At 39.5% G+C, this 21951-nt stretch overlaps 1 protein-coding gene across 5 annotated transcripts in view; it reads left to right on the top strand.

Annotated features, from left to right (window-relative positions):
- LOC309817126 (S-adenosyl-L-methionine-dependent tRNA 4-demethylwyosine synthase TYW1) overlaps nt 1-21951 on the top strand; it is a 228545-nt gene that overhangs the window by 38879 nt on the left and 167715 nt on the right. For all 5 annotated transcript variants that reach the window (XM_082645113.1, XM_082645114.1, XM_082645111.1 and 2 more), the window contains exons 9-11: nt 4101-4153; nt 19028-19146; nt 20414-20523. In XM_082645113.1, coding sequence (XP_082501239.1) covers nt 4101-4153; nt 19028-19146; nt 20414-20523 — 282 coding nt within the window. The remainder of the gene's footprint in view (nt 1-4100; nt 4154-19027; nt 19147-20413; nt 20524-21951) is intronic.

Here is a 21951-nt window from a genome sequence, read left to right as displayed (position 1 = left end):
AGTCACGGTCTTGTTTCTGTGGATCACTTGTGTGTTGGCTGCCTGGACCATCAAGGGTTCTTCTTTGCTTGGTTTATCGGGATGGTTCTTTACCATCAGTGAGGCTCAGGTATGCAGATGGAAGGTGCAATCATTGACTTCTTTACACGTCACTGTTTATTAAGGGGAAATTATTAAACCTCATATGATATTAGGCTGGGTTAATTAGAAGTGTTTTATGTAGAAGTATATGTGGATTTCTGTGGTCCTGCCTTATGAAGAAGGCTGCAATTGAATGAACGAATGATATTGGTTTCCTGTAGAAGAAAGAGTAATAAACTGGGGGTGAGTAGACTGACTTCCTTCCCTCCCTCCCTCTTTCTATAATTATTGAGATCCTTTTATGTGACAGTTCCGGCAATGCAGAGGAACTTAAGATACTTGAAATATCTCCTTCAAGGAGCTCTCAACTTATTAGAGGAGACAGACAAAAATATACAGATTTCTTTACATAGAAATATATATGCCTTTTAATTAGAGTAGAATAAAGTGATTTTTTTTACATCAAATCATATTTAATACTTCTGATTATTGTTCAGTTTGTCAGTATTGACGCAGAATTAAAAGTCTCATTCATATAGGAATAAAGTGATTTTTATAATAGGCTTAAATCTGTCATCTTGCTGTTTGTTTTCTACTTGTCTCATGTGTTCTTTGATTTCCTTTCTCTTGTTTTACTGCCTTCTTTTAGATTGTTTTTTAAATTATATGATTCTGTTTTACATCCTTTGTTAGCTTATTAGCTATAGCACTGTTTTGTTCCTTAGTGGTTGCTTGAGGTTTTATACTATACTGTATCACAGTATATCATCACGTGGTGTTATACCACTTCATGTAAAGTGGGAGAACCTTCAACACTTCTGTTTTTGCCCTCCTCAACCTCTATGCAAGTGTTTTCATACATTTTACTTTTACACATGTTTTAAGCCCTGTACTACATTGCTATTCTTTTGGTTTAAACAATTATCTATTACAGATTTAAATAATTAGGAAAAAATTTTATATATTGACTCATGTAGTTACTACTTTTGGTACTTTTCATTCCTCTGTGAAAATCCGTGTTGTCTGATGGCCTTTTCCTTCTGCCGAAGGACTCCTTTTTGCATTTCTTGTAGTGTGGGTTTGTTGGTGATGAATTATTTCAGCTTTTGTATATCTGAAAAAGGCTTTCTTTTGCCTTCATTTTTGAAGGATTTTTTTTGTTATTTAATTTTATTTTATTTTTGAAGGATATTTTTTGATGCGTCTAGAATTGGCAGCTTTTTTCTTTTTTGCACTTTAAGGGTGTTATTCCACTGTCTGCTGGATCACAGTGCTTCTCATGAGGGCTCTGCAGTCATCTTTTGTTCATTCCTTTCAAATGTAATGTTTTTTACCCCCTGATTTTCTTCTAACAACTGATTTAGAATGATTTTAATTATAATATGTCTCAGTGTAGTTTTCTTCATGCTTCTCTACTTGGGATTTGTTGAGCTTCTTGGTTCTGTGGATGTATAGTTTTAATCAAATTTGGACAAATTTTGGACATGATTTCTTCAAATATTTTTCTGCCACCCCCTCTCTCTCTTCTTTTTGGGGACTCCAATTACATGTATAGTAGGCCACTTGAATTTGACCCATAGCTCACAGATGAGCTTTTTATATTTTAAAATTATTTTTTCTGTCCTGCTTTACCTGACTGGATAGTTTCTATTGCTGTCTTCAAGTTTAACTCAGTAATCTTTTCATCTCTAAGCTGAATCTTCTAGTAATTCTATCCAGCATCTTTTTCCAGCTTAGATGTAGCTTTCATCTCTAGAAGTTCAATTTAGGTCTTTTGCTATCTTCCATGTCTCTACTTAACTTTCAGAGCTTATGGAATACAATTATAACTGTTTTAATGTCCTTATCTGCTAACATCTGTGTCATTTCTGGGTCAGTTTTGGTTGCTGGATTATTCTCTCCATTATTGGTCATGTTTTCCTATCTTTTTGCATGCTTGGTAATCTTTGATTGGATGCCAGATCTAATTTTATATTTTTGGGTACTGGTTATTTTTGAGTTCCTATAAACATTCTTGAGCTTTGTTCTGGGATGAAGATAAATTACTTGGAAACAGCTTGAGCCTTTTCATCTTGCTTTTATGATTTGTTGGGTGAGACCAGAGCTGGCTCACTATACAGCTAATTTTTTCCCCCACCATTGAGGCAAAACACTTCTGTGTACTCTGCCCAATGCCTTGGAATCTTGAGGTTTTCTTTCTGACTGGTAGGAACAGGCACAGTTCCCAGCTGGCTGTGAGTACCAGGCATGCCTTTAATCTTTTCAGATGGTTCTTTCTCATTTTTGGGTAGTTTTTCTCTCACATATGCACTAAGCAGTACTCAAGCAAGTACTTACAGGAATTCTCTGCAGACCCTTGAGGTCAATCTCTGTGTAGCTTTTGTCTCTCCAGTACTCAATCTTGCAAACTTTAGCCACAGGGGCTCCCCTCTCTACTTCCGTGTCCTCAACTTGGGGAGAATACTGAGCTCTGCTTGTGTCGTCTCTCCCTGCTGCACAGCCTGGCAACTTTCAAGGCAATAAGCTTGGGTAATGGTAGGGCTCAACCTTGTTTGTTTCCCATCTCTCTTGGATCATCTTCCTTTTTTGCCTGATGTTTTGTGTCCTGAAAACTGTTGTTTCATGTATTTTGTCCAGTTTTTGGTATTTCAGGTGGGAGAGTAAGTCCTCTGTTACTCCATCTTGGTTACAAGCAGAATCCTGCACTGCAGTTTTAGTAACTGCGTAGTGTGTATTGTGGTCAGCTACAGGTCTCTCCATCTTATACTGTGCAGTCTTTTCATACCTACCTAAATGCAGAATTTTGTAGAATCCTATGTATCTTGGGAGAGAAAGATATAAAGAACTAATATAATACAGTGTGATTTCTATGATAGTGGTATGAGCAACATACAATGTAGGAGTCCAAAAGAACTAGAATTTTCTCTGGAGATCTTTTAAATGCTTATTCTGTATCTGAGATTAGCTGATCAGTTGGACTCGGTTCCATCTTCAAGTAGATAAGCAGTGCTTTATTTATATGCGAAATGTTTACATAAATGTGGAAGAGGATAGAAGACAAAGCCCTGTAATGTTGCCACTAGAGACTTGTAATCCAAATTGACTTTGTTCCATTAATCATCACCCTATGAATATGGATGTTTAACCAGGCACTGATCCACTTATGCCATCATCCAGACTGTATTTCTCCATTTACCTTGTTTATCTGCAAGTCAAGAGTCTTTTTGTGCAAGAGACTCATGATAATTGTGGCTTATTACTTGAAGCCTCATGAGAGACTTTATTAAATGTTTTCTGAAATCAGAATTTTCTACTTGTTTGCTCTACTAGTTTGTTAAAATAAGGAAATGTGATTGCTTTGGCGTGGCTTTTCCATGCTTTTCGTGTCTTACGTGGCTCAAAATATTTAAATAGGTTGTGGAGCGGTGCTGAGACTTCATGTCAGTTTCCTAGAATTTGATTTTCCCACTTTTGGGGGCAATATTTATTTTAATCTCCTGTTGCCCATCTGATTCTTTATTTATTTTTGAAGATTATTGATGACAGTTCCCCAGTCGTTCATTGTACTGAAATATACTGTTAGTTGTTTTTGCTGTATGGTCCAGTGCATGGTTCATTTTCATAAGTGTTCCTTGGGTCTTTGAAAAACATGTGCACCCTATAGTTGTTGAGTGCAGTGCTCTCTATGTGTCCTTGATCGAGTTTACTGTGTTGCTTCAGATCTTAGGGCTCTGTTGAGTTTTGATCTATGAGATATGTTATATACTGAGAGATCTTAAATTATCTCCCTGTGATTTTGGATAAGCTTATTGTTTCTTTATGTATTTTGAGTCTGTGTTATTAGATGCATACATGTTTTAAATTGTATTATCATCCTGGTGAATTAAACCTTAGGGGCATTGGATTGTTGTCTATCATTATTTAAACAAATAAAAATGACTTGGCTACAGTTTTATAATCACTTTTTGATATGAGGTTTTGAATCAGTTCAACTTTGTGTTCCCTGTTTTTTCATTCAGGTTATCAGTTGATTGGGAGCCACTCTGGGGTGAAGCTTTGCAGGTGGACAAAGGTATTTGTTTTTATTCAAATATTATTTCTGTTTTATGCAACTTTTATATGGCTATTATATGCAATGAATTTTACCATTTTGAAGGTATAATTTACATTTAATAAAATGTAATGATTTTGAATGAATTAGTCAAATGAGTTTAGCTTTTTTTTTTTTTTAACCTTTTGGCCATGACGCATGGCATGTGGGATCTTAGTTCCCCGACCAGGGATCAAACCCGTGGCCCTTGCATTGGAAGCATGGAGTCTTAACCACTGGACCGCCAGGGAGGTCCAAGTTCAGCATATTTTGATGGATGTAAAAACCCTTATCCACCACCTGAATTAAGCTATAGACTACTTTGCTCACCCTGATAAATTCACTTATGCCCATTTCTGGTCAATACCCCCTCCTCCACAGCCAGGCAACAGTTGTTCTCATTGCTATCATTGTAGTTTAGTTTTGCCTGTTGTAGAATTTCACATGAATAGGATCATATAATGTGTAGCTTTTTGCAAGTCGCTTCCTAAACTCAACATAAGGTTTCAGAGATTTATCCACTTGTAATGTGTATCAGTAGTTCATTCCTTTTTATTGGTGAGTACTATTCAGTAGTATGAACATACCACAGTTTTTAATCTGTTGATAGTTATTTGAGTTGTTCTCAGTTTTTGGCTATTATGAATAAAACGGCTATGAATGTGTTTGTACAATGGTTTTTTTGGTGAACATATGTTTCGATTTCATTTGAGTACATACCTAGGAGTGGAATTCTTAAGTTGTAGGGCAGGTATATATTTAACTTTATAAGAAACTCCCAGTCTGTTTTCAGTGTGGTCATACTATTTTATACTTGCATCAGCAATTTATGAAAGTTGCTACATATTCTCATCATCATGTGGGATTACACATCTTTTTCCTGATGAGTGTGAAGTGGTACCATTTTGGTTTTAATTTACATTTTGCTGATGACTATTGATGATGAGGAGCACCTTTTCATGTGCATAATGGCCTTTCATAGTTGTGAAGTGTCTGTTCAAATATTTTACCCAAGTTGAGTTGTCTGACTTTGTATTATTGACTTGTAGGAGTTCTCTGTATATTGTGGATATGAGTGTTTTGCCTGATGTGCAGTATGATTATTTTCTCCTAGTCTGTGGCTTCCTTTTTCATTTTCCTAATGGTATCTTTTGAAGGTTTTTTAAAAAATTAATTAATTAACTAACTTATTTATTTTTGGCTGTGTTGGGTCTTCATTGCTGCATGCGAGCTTTCTCTAGTGGCAGTGAGCAGGGCCTACTCTTCATTGCGGTGCACAGGCTTCTCATTGCGGTGGTCTCTCTTGTTGCGGAGCATGGGCTCTAGGCACGTGGGCTTTAGTAGTTGTGGCATGCGGGCTCAGTAGTTGTGGCTCATAGGCTCTGGAGTGCAGGCTCAGTAGTTGTGGCACATGGGCTTAGTTGCTCCGCGGCATGTGGGATCTTCTTGGACCAGTGCTTAAACCCATGTGCCCTGCATTGGCAGGTGGATTCTTAACCACTGTGCCACTAGGGAAGTCCCTCTTTTGAAGTTTTTAATTTGAATAAAGTCCAATTTATCATTTTATTTTTTATGGTTAGTACTTTTTGTATTTTAAGAAATCTTTGTCAGCTTTAAGGTCACAAGGATAGTCTGTGTTTTCTTCTGGAAGCTTCATACGTAGTTTTAACTTTTATGTTTGGGTCTGTGAATTAATTTTTATGAATGGTATAAGGTAAAGGTCAAGATTGTTCCTTCCTACCACCTGTCCCCTATATGGATATTCGGGTGTTTTAGCATCATTTGTTGAAAAAGATTTTCCTTCCACCATTTAATTACTTTTAGGGCTTTGTAGAAAATTCAGTCAACTATATGGGTAGGCCTGTGTCTGGACTGCTCTTATTCTGTTGCATTGATGTGTTTGTCTATCCTGAAGCCAGTACCACATTGTCTTGATTACTCTGGCTTTGTAATAAGTCTGAAATCATGCAGTATAAGTTCTCTGTCTTGTTTTTTTAATTTTCAAGATTGTTTCCCCTCTTCTGGGCCTTTTGCATTTCCATATACATTTTAGGATCAACCTGTGAATTTCTGTTGTTTGTACTTGTGCTGTTTTCTTAGATTCTATATTTGTCTATTTGTCATCTCTTCACCACAGGGTCAATTACATCAACTATAATTTCTTATTTTCTGCATTCTTGATGCTCTGCAGTCTTATAGAGACTGCCCCTCCCCGGGGCTAATTCCTAAAGATTAATAGCAGCTTGCCTTGAGCATGCCTTTCATATGTAATTCTGAATCTGTAGCTTTCAGCTACCTCCTTATCTAACTCTCTCACATACCAAGCCAATATTTTCCCTGTCCTAAATCATCCTAGGCCCAGCTACCAGAAAACTGGAGACAGCCTTGTAGCTCAAAGCCCAATGGAATAATTCATACTAGCCAATCCTGCATTGTTTACTTTGCTCTGCCTTTCCTTTCCTGAGGAAACTCCAGTAAAAGCTCTGGCCCAGGCTTCCCCCTCACTCCTCTGTCTCCTGAGCAAACGCTGTGCGGTGTGGTGTGCACCCTTCTCTTGGGATATGTAAGTAATATATTCCTTCAATAGCATTGGCCTATGTTGGCACTCAGTCACCTCCATAAATTAAAATCCTATGGGCACAAATAAGATAGCATTAAAAATTATTTTATTTTATTTTTTAATGAAAATACAGTGACAATATTATGTTAGTTTCAGATATATGACATAAGTTGACATTTGCATACGTTATGAAATGATCACCACGATAAGTCTAGTAACCATCTGTCCCCATACAAAGTTATTACAATATTGTTGACCATATTCCTTCTGTTGTATATTATATTCCTGTGATGTATTTATTATATAACTGGAGGTTTGAACCTCTTAATTCCCTTCACCTGGTTTGTCCATCCTCTCTCCTCTCCCTTCTGGCAATGACCCATTCTCTGTATGTGAGTCTGTTTTCATTTTGTTTTGTTTTATAGATTACACATATGAGTGAGATCATGTGATATTTGTCTTTCTCTCTCTGACTTATTTTACTTACCATAGTACCCTCAAGGTCCATCCATGTTGTTGCAGATGTCAAGATTTCATTCTTTTTTATGATTGAGTAATATTCTATTGTGTGTACACACACACACACACACACACGCACACACCACAGTTTCTTTATCCATTCCTCTACCAACGGACACTAAGGTTGCTTCCATATCTTGGCTTTGTAAATAATGCTCCATTGGACATCGGAGTGCATATATCTTTTTCAACTACTGTTTTTGTTTTCTTTGGGTAAATATCCAGCAGTGAAATTGCTGTATCATATAGCAGTTCTATTTTTATTTTTCTGAGGAACTTCCATACTGTTCTCCATAGTGGCTGCACCAGTTTACAGTCACACCAGCAGTGCATGAGGGCTCCTTTTTCTCTGCATCCTCGCCATCACTTATTATTTGTTGTCTTTTTGATGATAGTGATTCTGAAAGATGTGACGTAGTATCTCATTGTGGTTTTGATTTGCATGTCCCTGATGATTAGTGTTGTTAATCATCTTTTCATGTGTCTATTGGCCATCTGCACTTCCTCTTTGGAAAAATGTCTGCTCAGGTCCCCTGCCCATTCTTTATTTTTAAATTTTTATTATTATTTTTTGGCTGCATTGGGTCTTCGTTGCTGCTCACGAGCTTTCTCTAGATGTGGCAAGCGGGGGCTACTCTCCATTGTGGTGCGCAGGCTTCACCTTGTGGTGGCTTCTCTTGTTGCAGAGCACAGGCTCTAGGTGCAAGGGCTTCAGTAGTTGTGGTTTGCGGGCTCTAGGGTGCAGGCTCAGTAGTTGTGGTACATGGGCTCAGTTGCTCCGCGGCATGTGGGATCTTCCCTATCCAGGGATCAAACCCATGTCCCCTGCATTGGCAGGCGGACTCTTAACCACTGCCCCACCAGGGCAGCCCCCCCCACCCATTCTTTTTTTTTTTTTTTTTGCGGTACTTGGGTCTCTCACTGTTGTGGCCTCTCCCGTTGCGGAGCACAGGCTCTGGACGTGCAGGCTCAGTAGCCATGGCTCACGGGCCCAGCCGCTCCACGGCATGTGGGATCTTCCTGGACCGGGGCACGAACCCGTGTCCCCTGCATCAGCAGGCGGACTCTCAACCACTGCGCCACCAGGGAAGCCCTCTCTGCCCATTCTTTAATCAGGTTGGTTGGTTGTTGTTGCTATTAAGTTGTATGTGTTTTTATGTATTTTGGATATTAACCCCTTATTGGATATATTGTTTGCAAATATCTTCTCCCATTTAGTAGGCTGCTTTTTTTGTTGTTGATAGCTTCCTTCACTGTGCAAAAGATTTTTAGTTTGATATAGTCCCATTTGTTTATTTTTGCTTTTGTTTCCCTTGCCTTAGGAGACAGATCCAAAAAATATTGCTAAGATTGATGTTAAAGAGCGTGCCACCTGTTTTCTTCTAGGACTTTTATGGTTTCAGACCTTACATTTAAGTCTTTGATCCATTTTGAGTTTATTTTTGTATATGGTGAGAGAAAATAGTTCATTTTGATTCTTTTGCATGTAGCTGTCCAGTAATCCCAACATCATTTACCGAAGAGGCCATCTTTTTCCCACTGTGTATTCTTGCCTCCTTTGTCGTAGATTAGTTGACCGTGTAAGTGTAGGTTTATTTCTGGGTTCTCTATTCTGTTCCTTTGATCTATGTGGGTGGATTGGAAACAGAACTGGTAGTAAGAGTGGTTGAGGGAAGTGAGGTGGACCTCTGGTGACACTTTCAGAGTAAGATTTAAGGATGACAGGCAACCCCAAAATAAACAACTTCAATTTCAAATAATTATTGCAAGATAGATTTCTCATCATAAAAATTAATACATAAAATGACCACACTAACTTTTTAAACAACTTGATTAGTGAGAATCCTGCATTTCATATGTCTGTTAACTTAATATTTGGTTCCAAGTCTACCAAAAACATCTCAAATCTCTTCTGTAATGTATTTATAGGTGACACCTACGAATATAATATGGGATACAGGTATTGTGTTGGTGACTGAAATACTAGAAACAGCATTGTTCTCTGTGACATGGTTTTTCAAAATGCTGAAATTTCTTATAAAAGCTTTGCATCAAAGAAAGTGTTTTCTTTCCTCATTTTACATAATAGTTGCATTCCTGGAAAATTCAGTATATGGTAAAATGTGCAGAAAACACTTCATTGGTAAAATGAAGTTGGAGTCTAAGCTTGGATGATTATGATAGGTTTTTCACAAGTATGGAGGTCTGGTGAGTCATTTGAAAGGAAGTGGATTAAAGGACACTTTTTGTGTGTGTGTTTGTGTGTGTGTGTGACTGTCTTAAGCATTGCAGGAGATGTGGAACACTTGACCTCCTCCCTTACTTTTTGCCAGTAGGGCCTCCCAACCATTTTGATAACAAAAGTATTTCCACAAATTTCCAAAATACCCCCCGGGGTAGTGTTGGCCCCATTGAGAACCTCTGCCCCAATCCATTTTCATTGCCACCCTCGAAGTTTAGGTTGTCCTCTTGAACATTGCAGCTAGCTTTTTTCCCTCTGCTTGTGGCTTCCAGTGAATGTGCCCCGCCCCCCTTCTCAATTTATCTGACATTAACCAGGTTAATCTCAAGTTCAGTTCTCATTTAGCCATTCCATTTTCAGAGCCTATGGTGGCTCTTTGTTACTTCTTACTCAGTATATCAATTTGGATGTGTAATAGGCATCTTGAACTTAACAGAAATGGAATTCCTGATTCCTCTCCTAAATCTGTTCCCCTCAGTCTTCACTCCAGCAGTTTATGGCAGTGCTGTCCTTTCTGTTGCTCAGGCCAAAAACCTGGGAGTCATTTATACTCTTCTGTTGTTTTTTTGTTTGTTTGTTTTTTTACCCTCCCACATCTATTCTGTGAGCAAATCTTTCAAAATATATCCAGAATGCAACTACTTACTTTTCACCTCTTGTACTCTTATACTTTGGTCCAAGTCACTGTCATATATCCCTTTTATTATTTAAGTGATCTCCTGCCTGCTTTTCCTGGTTCCATTCTTGTCATCTCCACTGTCTGTTCCCTACACAGCAGCCAGATGTCTCACTCTTTCACTCAGAACCTCCAGGGGTTCCCATCTCATTCAGTCTGGTCTGCCATGCTTTGGTCCAGCCTTACTAACCTTGCTTTTCCCTGAATACACTGAACTCAGACTCCTCTGTGGCTTTCTGGTCTCTGTCTGCTCACTTAGATCTCTGCTCAGTGAGCCTCTATCAGAGAGGCTCTCCCTTGACCGCCTGATATAAAATAACAACCTTCCCTCCTGTCCCCTTACACTGCTTGGAATTTCTCCATAGCAATTATTACCACTTAATAGATTATATCTTGTTCATTATCTGTCTCCTCCCTTCCCTTTTCAGGCCCTCCCCAACCTAAGAGTCTTTGTTTTTCTTTCCAATACCAAAAGCAGAGCCTGGCATGTAGTAAACATTTGTCAGATGAATTATATAAAGCCCTGAACCCAAGGAAGACCCTACTTGGTGTAGTTCTGATCTACTTGTTCAGCTTTATTTTCTGTTTTAACCTTCATACATCGTGTGCTGCTTCTCTTCCCCGCTCTGATCTCCACCTGACTGAATCCTACCCATCTGTACCAGTCAGGAAAACAGAAACCATCCTGTGTATTTTAGCAAGAACAGATTTAATAAAGTAAATTAACTGACTGCTTACAAAGCCACTGAAAGGCCTGGGGTAGTGAAGGTCAGAGAGAACTGCTTCTTGCTTTGAGAAAGTCGAAAAGTGCTGGACTCACAGGACACCGCTGGAAGTGACCTGAGACACTGGCAACATTAAAGCAAATGTTTCCCAGGAGCTTGCTTGGAAGCTGCTGCAGACTCAGTGTTTGTTGTATGTCCTTGTGTCTGCCAGCTGCTGCCAGGGAGGATGGTTTCTCCTTTCTTGCCATCTAAATCTTGCATAAATGCCTCTTCTTGGTGGAGTCTAAATCAGAACCCCTTGGGCAAGGGAATCTGAGAAATACGGTGTTAGGGCTCCTTAACCCCTGCTTAGAAGCGCAGGCACAGGACTCAGTATTAACAGCATGGTCTACCTCTTTGGATACGCAGCATCTGTACACACCCTTCTACCTGTATTTAAGTTTTCAATCCATAATATAAATAAAACATTTGCTTCTGCCTAACCTGTTGCAACTATTATTCATGCAAGGAAGGATGTACTCACCCTCTCCTTTCACTCTCTTTTGAGATCCTCTAACCTAAGGATGACATTATAAGGTTAACCACCCCTGACCCATCTTATAAAACAGTTGGAGGGGAGGAGAAACAATTATATATATCCAAACAAGGAAGATAATATGTATATTTATAACTCCGCTCATATTCACACTTGGTCACCTGGTCATGGTTGGTATTTATACCTTCCTTCTTCCACGGGGCAGGCCATGTTCCTCTGTGCTCTATCAGTAATGCTTCCTTACCAGGTGTGTGATTCTGTCAATGAAGAGTTTGAGCCGGTAGTGGCCCCTTCTGCAAGCTTTTCTTAAGTTCTACTACTGTAGATGAGAATACTAAAGAGATGGCCCAGAGATCCCCTTGGTTCTTGACAAAATTTATTTCCATGGCATGAGACGCTCAAAGGAGCCAGGGGCTAGTGTTAACTCTGGAGGGTCTGCTCTTTCAGCCTACAAGCCAACAAGTCACCTGGCAGAGTTTCATAGATGTTGGTGGAGGACCCAGGACTCCTGGGTCAAAGACAAAGCACAGCAGGCAGATTGAGATTCATGTCCAGTTGGGGAGACAGATTTCTGCTGCTTCCTGCTACTTGGTCTTTCCTCAATCCTCCTCCTGTTTGTACTTTTTTAACAGTTTGTTTAACCAGTTTAGAATTTATTTTGCTCTGTTGTATGAAATAAATATCTAAATCAAGGGTTAGCAAACCTTTTCTTAAAGGGCCAGTTAGTGACTTTTTAAGGTTTGTGGGCCATACGATCTTGTTGCAACTTTTCACCTCTGCCACTGTAGCCCCAAAGCAGCCATAGATGTAAGTAAACAAATATGGGTGACAGTATTCCAGCAGAACTTTACGTATAGTAAACAGGCAACAGCCTGGCTTTGGCCCATGGGCTGCAGTTTATTGACCTCTGCATTGAACTCTCCATCCTCTGTCAAAAATGGAAGAGTCTGAAACTTTACCCTACTTGCAGGCTAGCAAGTTAGCCTACCACAGGTTCATGGATGCTGGCAGAAGGCAAGTACAGTTTATTACTCATAATAATAGCAGTAGCCAGAATATTATCATTTGCTCTGGTTCCTGAACCCCGGTTCCCATAAAGCAGCACTAGGAAGGCCAGGTGTAACATCTGCACATACGTTGTAGGAGAGGAGCCCCAGGCTTAGGGAACATCAATCTTTTATAATTGGCAGTAATCCTGCCTGAACTTTGCCCTAGAGGGACACATCTTCATTATACTGAACAGTAAACATACCCATCATTTGCCCCAGAGGGAGACACTGTATCTTCCAAGGCTATTCACTATGTAAAACTTTTTGAAAAGGTAATCTAGAATAAGGGCAGTTAGGGCCTCTGCTTGCAGGACGTTCAGAGAAAGACCCATGGAGCATTGTCTCCCAACACCCCACCTCCATCCCCACCAGGTTGATGGACACAGAGCCTATCTAGCAGTGGTATCTTGCATTCATTCAGTGTGGATCTACTGGGCTACAGTTGTATTTTCGAGGTTGTATTGCTCTCATTTGCCTCGAGGATAAAAATTCATGAATTAATGAATCTGAGGTTATTTATAATCTTTTTCTCCTAGGTTCATAACATGAAAACTTGGTTCTGAGCATGTATTGCTCTCATGTGTTTTCTTTTTGCACCCTGCTTATCTACTAGTTTTTAGATATGGGAGCACTTCCTTTCAAAATATAATGTCTAAAGACTTCCAGTCTGGGCAAGATGGCATAAACCTTTTTCTCCTTGCTCCTTCCTGCTATGCACAACTCTAAACCCTGGAAAACACAAGAGGCAACCAAACAAGAACTCTGGAATGGGGTAAGAGGAAGGCTGACTGGTTTGGGACCCCAGCACTGCAGGAACAACAGAGCAGCAGGATGTCTTACATCCCTCCAGCTAAAGAAGAAGGCAGCCCAGACCCTGTGTTTACTGAGCCTTAATCTAGCAACAGAAGGCCACTCAGTTAGGCTTGTTCCTCCCTAGTATGGACTGAGAGTCCCTCTGACATATTCAAGTGAGCCACTGGCAAAGGGGATCACTTTGGAGCCCCACCAATAAGCAGCTGGGACAAGTGCTCTCCTTCCCTGCTGGACCGTAAATTCCCCTCTCCTGCTAAGAGATACCAGGCGGTCAAGTACAAGTGGAAAGAGGAAGACTCCTCCTTACCACCTTACTCCTGCAACAGTAGACCTGGCTTGTGAAACATTCTCCATGCCTGCTGGGACCAAGACTCCCTTCCCCCTCTGAGAGATACCATGGTGGCTGCGTGGCACTGGCAAGAGGGACACCACCACAAGAAGTGGCCCATCTGGGGAAGCCAACCAAGCCTCTTTGTTTCTGTGTCCTGAGACTTCCCTCTCCCACTCAGAGTTACTGGGGCTGCCCAGGGCCATTGGCCAGAGGGACTCTGCCACACAAGCAGCCTGCTCTGGGAAGCCTGCTGGCCTGAGACTCGCCTCCTCCATTGAGAGACCTCTAGTGGGTCACCCTGGAGAAACCTCTTTCACTCACTCTGATGCTACCAGCAGAGATCACTGGGAGCCCAAGCAAAATTTCAATGCAAAGCCTCTGAAAATTAAACTGCTGTTGGAGCCACAGCATACAAAAATAGTCCAGGACCTGCAGGCTCAACCTAAACAAAGTGCCTGCTGCTAACTGAAAGAATGAAATAGGATCTAGAGCCTCCTAACATAGTAGACAAAATGTCTAGGATGCAGTAAAAAAAAAAATTGCCTGTCATTCCAAGAACCGTGAAAATCACAACTTGAGCAAAAAAAGATAATGAACTGACACCAACACCACATGAATCAGATGGTGGAATCATCTGACAAGGATTTTAAAGCAGTTGTCATAAAAATGCTTCAGCAATCAGTTACAAAGTCTCTTGAAACAAATGAAAGAATAAAAAATCTCAGCAAAGAAATGGAAGTTATAAAAGGAACCAAGAAGGAATTATAAAATTGAAAAAATACAATAACAGAAATAAAAACTCACTGAATGGGCACAGTAATAGAGTGGAGATGACAGAGGATAGAGTCAGGGACCTTACCAAATAACAGAATGATCTGTGACTAGGACAAGTCAATAGAGTTTACCGAATCTGAACAGCAGAGAGAGCAAACTCCAAACAGGATAGAAGCAAGGACATCCACATGGAGATACCCTAAAATTAATGATCTGAAAACTAAAGAAGAAAAAAGTCTTGAAAGATGCTAGAGATAAACAATGTACTAACATCAATTTGATGTCAGATTTCTCATCTGAAATCATAGAGGCCAGAGGGAAGCAGCACATGGTTTCCAAGTGTTGAAAGAAAATAACTGTCAATCATGATTTCTGTGACTGGCAAAACTATCCTTCAAGAATGAAGATTAAATAAAGACATTATCAGGTGAAAGAAAACTGAAAGAATCTGTTTCTAGCAAATCTTCTCTTAAAGACCAGCTAAAGGAAGCTCTTCAACCTAATGAAGTGATAAAAGATTCTTAGAGCACCAGAAAGGAAGGCAGAATGATGGAAAGAGCAGAAATATGGGTACAAACAGTAAATGATCATTTTCCTATAACTTTTATAAATCATATTTGATGATTGAAACAAAAATTATAACACCATGTGATACTCAAGACAATAATATTTAATTTAAAAGAGGGAAAATTAAAGGGATCTGAATGGAAGGGATGTTTCCACACTTCACTTGAAGGTGATAAAATGTTTTTACTGGTAGACTGTCATAGGTCTACTAGTATGTATATTTTTATACCCAGAACAACCACTACAAAAACTATACAAAGAGATACACTCAAAAACAAAAAAAATGAAGATGGAATCCTAAAAATGTTTAAGTAACCTGTAGGAAATCAAGAAAAGACTAACAGGAATGAGAATCAGAGGGAATAAGCAGGAAACAAATAATAAAATAGACTATTTTAGGGCTAATTCATAAATAATTACTTCAGATGCAAATATCCTACATATATGCATCAAATGATAGAGGTTGGCAGAGTGGATTTAAAAAATGACCCAAATATAAGATGTTTACAAGAAACTCGCTTCAAATTCAGTGACACAGGTAGGTTGAGTAAAATGATAGAAAAATATATACCATGCCAGCAGTAATCCAAAAAGCAGGATTGCCTGTATTAATACCAGATTAAGTAGACTTCAGAGCAAAGAAAATTACTAGAGGCAGAGAGTGACATTTTGTAATGATAAAAAGATCAATCTGCATTATATGAGTATGTACCAAACATCAGAGGCTCAAAATAAATCAAGCAAAAGCTGACATATTTGAATGGAGAAGTTAAAAAAAAAAAAAGAAACCAAACCCACAGTTATAGTTGGTCACTTTGAAATTGCCTCTCAGCAACGGCTAGAAGTACTAGACTGAAAATCACAAGGCTGTAGAAAATCTCAACAGTAGAGTTAACCAGTAGGATCTAGTTGACATATAGAGAACATACCACCCAGCAACAGCAGAATGTGCATTTCTTCCAAGTGCCGATGGAACATTCACCAAGATAGACCATGTCTTAGGCCATAGAACAAACCTCAGCAGATTTATAAGTATTAAAATCATACAGAGTGCATTCTCTGACTATAATGGAATCCAACTAGAAATCAATAATAGAAACAAAAGGAAAATCTCTAAATATGTGGAAATTAAACACACATTTCTGAATAAGCCTTGGGTCAAAGAGGAAGTCTCAAAGGAAATGAAAAAATACATAGAACTGAATGATAGTAAAAAAAAAATTATATCGATGTATAGGATGCAGCTCAATCAGCGCTCAGAGAGAAATTTCCAGCAATGCATACTTATATTAGAAATGAGGAAAGATCTCATATCAGAAACCAATGAAAATCTAAGTAAATGTAAATAAAAATCTAAATGTAAATCGAAATAAATGTTCATGGATTGAAAGACTCAATATTGTAAAACATCAATTTTGCCTGAATTGATCTGTGGGTTTAATGCAATTCCTATTAAAATCCCAGGAAGGTTTTTGTAGAAATAGACAACTTATTATAAAATTTAAAAGGCAAGGCACAGGAATGTAAAATAGCTTAAACAATACTGAGGAAGAATAAAAGGGGAGGAACCATATATCCAGATATTACAGCTTACTGTATTGCTACAGTAATCAAGATGGTATGGTGTTGGTGGAGGGATGGACACATAGATCAATGGGACAGAATGGAGATCTCAGAAACAAACCCACAAATATGGTTAATTGATTTTTTCAAAGGTTCAAAAGCAATTCCTTGGAGGAAGGATAACCTTTCCAACTAATGGTGCTGGGGAAATTAGACATCCATAGGCAAAAAACCAAAAACACCCACCACCACCAAACCACATACACCAAAAGTACACACACTGACACATACACACACACAAACATACACACATTTTGAGTTAAAAATTAACTCAAAATGGATCAGGACCTTAAATCTAAAGTGTAAAACTTACAGAAAACAGTTTTTAAAAGAAAAACACGCCATCCTTCTCACATGTGTCTGTCCCTTTATCCTTTTAGCCTTTCAGTATTCAGTTTGGACATCTCACCTCTGAGGAGTTCTTACTGGTCCTGGAAGGCTGAGCCTGGTTGGTCATCTGTCCCATGGGCTCCAGTAATACCATGCTGGACATTTGTCTTTTCTCTGCTTGCCCAGCATCTGAGTGTTTTCATGTTTGGGGAATTTCCCATTAAATGGGCTTTGTTTGATGTGAGGGCCCACTGCCTGCTACAGAAGCTAAGGAAGACAGATACTGTTTGCTGGTACCACGTCGTGGCAACTTGGGTGTAAAAGTGTCATCTAGGATAGTCATTCTTTTCAGCCGGAGACTTTGAGTGTGGAGTGAGTGATGGAAAGGGACTGGGACGTGGAGAACTCATTCTTGTGCTGGTGGTAGCAGCATCTGCCATTCAGGGGTGGGGCTGGTGATGGTATCCAGAGAGGGGTGGTGTCTGTAGTATACGGCTTCTGGGGGATTGAGTGGTGGTCCTGCTGCCAGCCTTCCTTCGTTCTTGCCTTTATAATGGGTCTATGAGCTGTGAAATCCTTTCAATCAATTCTTTTTCTCTTTAGCCAGACTCCGTTTCTGTTGCTTGCAAAAGAATCGTAATTGATGCAATCAGACTATCATAATAGTATGGCACATTTTTCTTGCTTACTTGCCATTTCCTCCAAACAGATCATGGGTAGGGGCTCTGTCTTATTAGTCATTGTACATTCAGTACACAGCATGCTTGAAGTACATTAACTAATTGCTAAATAATGAGTGAAACATGCAAGTCTTCAGCTTGGTTTCTCCATTGGCGTGATATTGATATTTAGTAGTAATTACGCTGTGACTTTTGCATGTGGTGGACTTTGTAGTTTTCAGTGTAACTTGCAAGATATAAATATTTTGTTTGCCTTCTTGAATATTTTATTGGGAACTTGGAAGAGAGTTTGTAGAAACAGTTATCCTGAACAATATTTTTCCTTCACTCTATTTTTCTTAGTGTAAGTACTAAGTGAGATGGACAGGGGAACCCCTTTATCAGGACCAAAAAATAAGACTTTGTGATCAACTGACATAGTAACAAGCCAGTAGATTTTATGTGGACAGCACTGTAATATCAGTACACTGATGTATATTATACACTGATACATATGTGTAAAGGCTCTCCATCTATGTCTCCTCGTTTGTTGTTCCCATTGTTCCATAGTATGTCAGTCACTTAGGCTCAAAACCTCAGTTATCTTGGATGACTTCCTCTGTTTTGCCCCTCTAATTGGGAATGGCACTGATTGTACCTCTGTAGTACCCTTCCCGTTTCCTCCACTAATGTTTTGAGCCAAGTCACCATGACCTTTCTTGCGTAACCTCCTCACAGGTTTCACTTTTACTGAATCAAGCCCATCTTGCACAGAGCTCCTGGATGGATCTTTCTGATGATACCTCAGGAAGCTCTATAGTATCTTGTGATTCCAACCCTGAGGTGATCTGCAGTGTTTCTTCAAATTACCTTTCTTACTGCACTTCCCGTGGTTTTACCAATCACATATTAAATAGTGTTCTTTTTTGGAATAATCTGTTTCTTGTGTACATGCTGTTTGCCCCCTCAACAGTCCCAGTATATTCAAATTCTACCATTCGGTTGACATAGAATATGCTCCAGTTTGCATTCCCTAACCCACCCTCCTTTATTAAATGCAGAGATACTCTTTCAGGTGAGCGCTACACCCCCCCCCCCATTCTGGGAGCCTATCTTCTCTCTCCTTTGGCATTATATATTATTGTACTAATATTTGAGGCAGTTGGGTGGATTTGAAAATGAAAGCATCCATGGTCCTCCCTGTAGAACTTTCAGAGTTAATGAATCATAGGTTTATCTCATTAAGTTGTAGAAAACCCAGAGCAGTATCAAAACCCAAACACCGTCAAAACACTATAAGGCTTTAATGTTAATTTTCTGCCTCATGCAGCTACCAGTAGGGGTATTTATGCTTACGAAACACATGGTTTCTTCTTTAAAATGATGCCTTGGTGTTTTGTTTCCTTGCTTAGAGGATTTTATTCAAATTATTGTTTGTTTTGTACTTTCACAGTCCATGCTCCGAGGGAGAGGAGGTTGCTATAAACATACGTTCTATGGCATTGAAAGCCATCGTTGCATGGAAACTACCCCGAGCTTGGCGTGTGCAAATAAATGTGTCTTCTGTTGGCGGTAAGTAAAAATGAATGGCCATGGTGACCAAATATGTAATGATCTGTAATAATCAATTTCTGCCCAACACTGTATTCAGATTTACCTAAAGCTCTGTTGTTTCTGTAATTAATCCCCTTTTTCATTCCTAATGTTATATTTATGCATTTGTTGTTTTTTTTCTTGATCGGTTTTATCAGGGGCTTGCCAGTTTTTTGTTTTTTTTTTTAAAGATGGTGCATTGGGTCTTCGTTGCTGCATGCGGGCTTTCTCTAGCTGCAGTGAGTTGGGGCTACTCTTTGTTGTGGTGTGTGGGCTTCTCATTGCGGTGGCTTCTCTTGTTGTGGAGCATGGACTCTAGGTGCGTGGGCTTCAGTAGTTGTGGCATGCAGGCTCAGTAGTTGTGGCTTGTGGGCTCTAGAGCTCTGGTTCAGTGGTTGTGGTGCACGGGCTTAGTTGCTCCACGGCATGTGGGATCTTCCTGGACCAGGGCTTGAACCCGTGTCCCCTGCATTGGCAGGCAGCTTCTTAACCACTGAGCCACCAGGAAAGTCATGCAAAAGTCTTTATTACTCCATTTTTGGAAAGATATTTGCACTGGGTATAGAATTCTGAGTTGACAAGTTTGTTTCCTTTAAGCATTCTTTCAGGTGTCATTATAGTTTCATCTGGTTTATTTGTTTTCTGATGAGTTGTCAGAAATAATTTTTAACCTTTGTTCTTAAGTAGTGTGTCCTTTTTCTCTAAGTTGAAGGTTTTCTTATTTTCTTTTGTTTTCATTAGTTTAGATACCGTATTTTTAGGCTGTTTTAAAAATATCCTGGTTGTTGTTTTGCGAGTTTCTTCGATCTGTGGTTAATTGTTTCTCATTAACTTTGGAAAATTGTTGGCCATAATTTTTCTACATTTTTTTCTGCTTTGTTCTCTGTTTCCTTTCTGGGATTTCAATTAGGTCTTCCCATTGCACTGCCTCTCAGAGAGGGTTTTGCAGCAATATTCTACTGGTGGTCATTACTGGATGCTTGTTGGCCTGGTGCTGTATGGCTGCGAGAGGGGTGCACATTTTATATCGTCCCGAGTAAGTCTCAGTCTTGGCCAGGCACTTGCCATCTACCCCTCTCTGCTAGGTGTCATGACTCAAAATAAGTTGTAAACTACAGCTATAAATAGCTGAGCTTTTTGTAGGAAACCAACCCTGATTTTATAATTATATGGACTCCCTCATAGGAGGTAACTAGCTGAGATTTAATGCAGGGAGTCCTTTAGAGCTTCTGCCTCTTTTTTCTAGGCACCACACCAATCCAGTGGGTACTGAATGGCGGTGGAAGATGGACCAGGCTGAAATGATCTTAAAGGAAGCCATTGAACACCATCAGAACATGATGAAGCAGTTTAGAGGTATTTATTCTCCCTCTACAAAGGGATGCTAATAGCCTGAATTAAATTGGCAGAGGAATTGCCTCCTTTGGCAGGATTTTGTCCTTGCTGGCAAATTCTCGTATAGGTAAGTGAAAACTTTGTAGAAATATTATATATGTTTTGGCCTTTTTAGTTTTTACTGATAACTTTATATCTTATATGATGGGAGAATTAAAAAACTTAATTCAAAGCTTAGCTGTTTATAATATGGTACGCTCAGCCTGTAAGTTTTGCCTGGGAATATATCCTCATTCTTCCTAAAAACTTTTGCTATTGTTCTGTCTTGTTGGGTACAAAGTAGCCTTGTGAATGGACTGAAAATTTTAGAACACTGGAAAATTCTTAAGTAATATCAGTTAGTATTGGGAAAGCATTTTTGGATAAATGCCTTACGAAAAAGGAGGGTTAATATTAATCAGATTTCCTCCACATGATCCACAGTGATGTGTAGAATTCTGCCACTCAGTTTCTAGAATTTCCTGATCTAGTTGTGTCTCATAGTTCAAAGTATTTGACTCTACTGGAGATTGCTGGTTCTCAAGCTTTAGTGTGCATCAGAATCGTGCATTAAAGTAGAGATTCCTGGTCTCCTTCCCCAGAGAATGATTCGGTAAATCTGAGGTAGCAACCAAGAATGTGCGTTTTGAGTAGATTTCCTGGTGGTATCGATGTTGTTGAACTGGGGACCATACTTTGAGACCCACTACCGTAGACAGATGTGGAGGACTTGTAAAGTGATATAATGATAGCTGCAGATGATCAACTGAAATAAATCTATTAGGTTCCCTGTTAAATGTGCATGCCTCTGTCTCCACCTGCCACGTGTTAGTCCTCTGCCCTTTATTCTCCTTTCCTTTCATATACAACAACAAAAAAGATGAATTCCAACCAAGGTTGTTTTGACATAGGCACTCTTGTGGCGCTAGCATCATCAATGGGAGTCTTTATAAACCCCAGTAATTAGCATTTTGAAGATCAGGTGATTCTTTCATGCAAAGAAATTCGTTCGGTCAGGTCACTGCTTCTTGAGATCACAGTGCTTCTGATGTCTTCCTAACATCATCCAGCAGTTCTCCAGGTCTCAGCAGACACTGCCTGGGTGTCCGACAAATTTAATTCAATCCTGACACTGTCTGGAGATAGCATCAGGCCCCGCAGGTTAAGGATTCAGTCCTATAAGACTGCCCCCCACTTCAGATGCCAATCACAAGTCTGGGATGTTACCTATGCTGACCAACTGGCTATAAATTGGAAGTTCCCACACCCTCCTGCTTGGATTCCTGGTTTGTTAGAGTGGCTCACAGAACAGAGAAACATTTACTTATTTTTACCATTTTATTATAAAGGATGTATAGAGGTCACAGAAGAACAGCCAGGTGGAGAAGTACATCTGGAAGGGTTTCGAGG

This window comes from Mesoplodon mirus (assembly GCF_964341445.2).
Source record: "Mesoplodon mirus genome assembly, chromosome: 15".
In the NCBI taxonomy this organism is placed as follows: domain Eukaryota; kingdom Metazoa; phylum Chordata; class Mammalia; order Artiodactyla; family Ziphiidae; genus Mesoplodon; species Mesoplodon mirus.
Note: the sequence above shows the minus strand (reverse complement) of the source record. Positions and strands in the feature narration are given on the sequence as shown.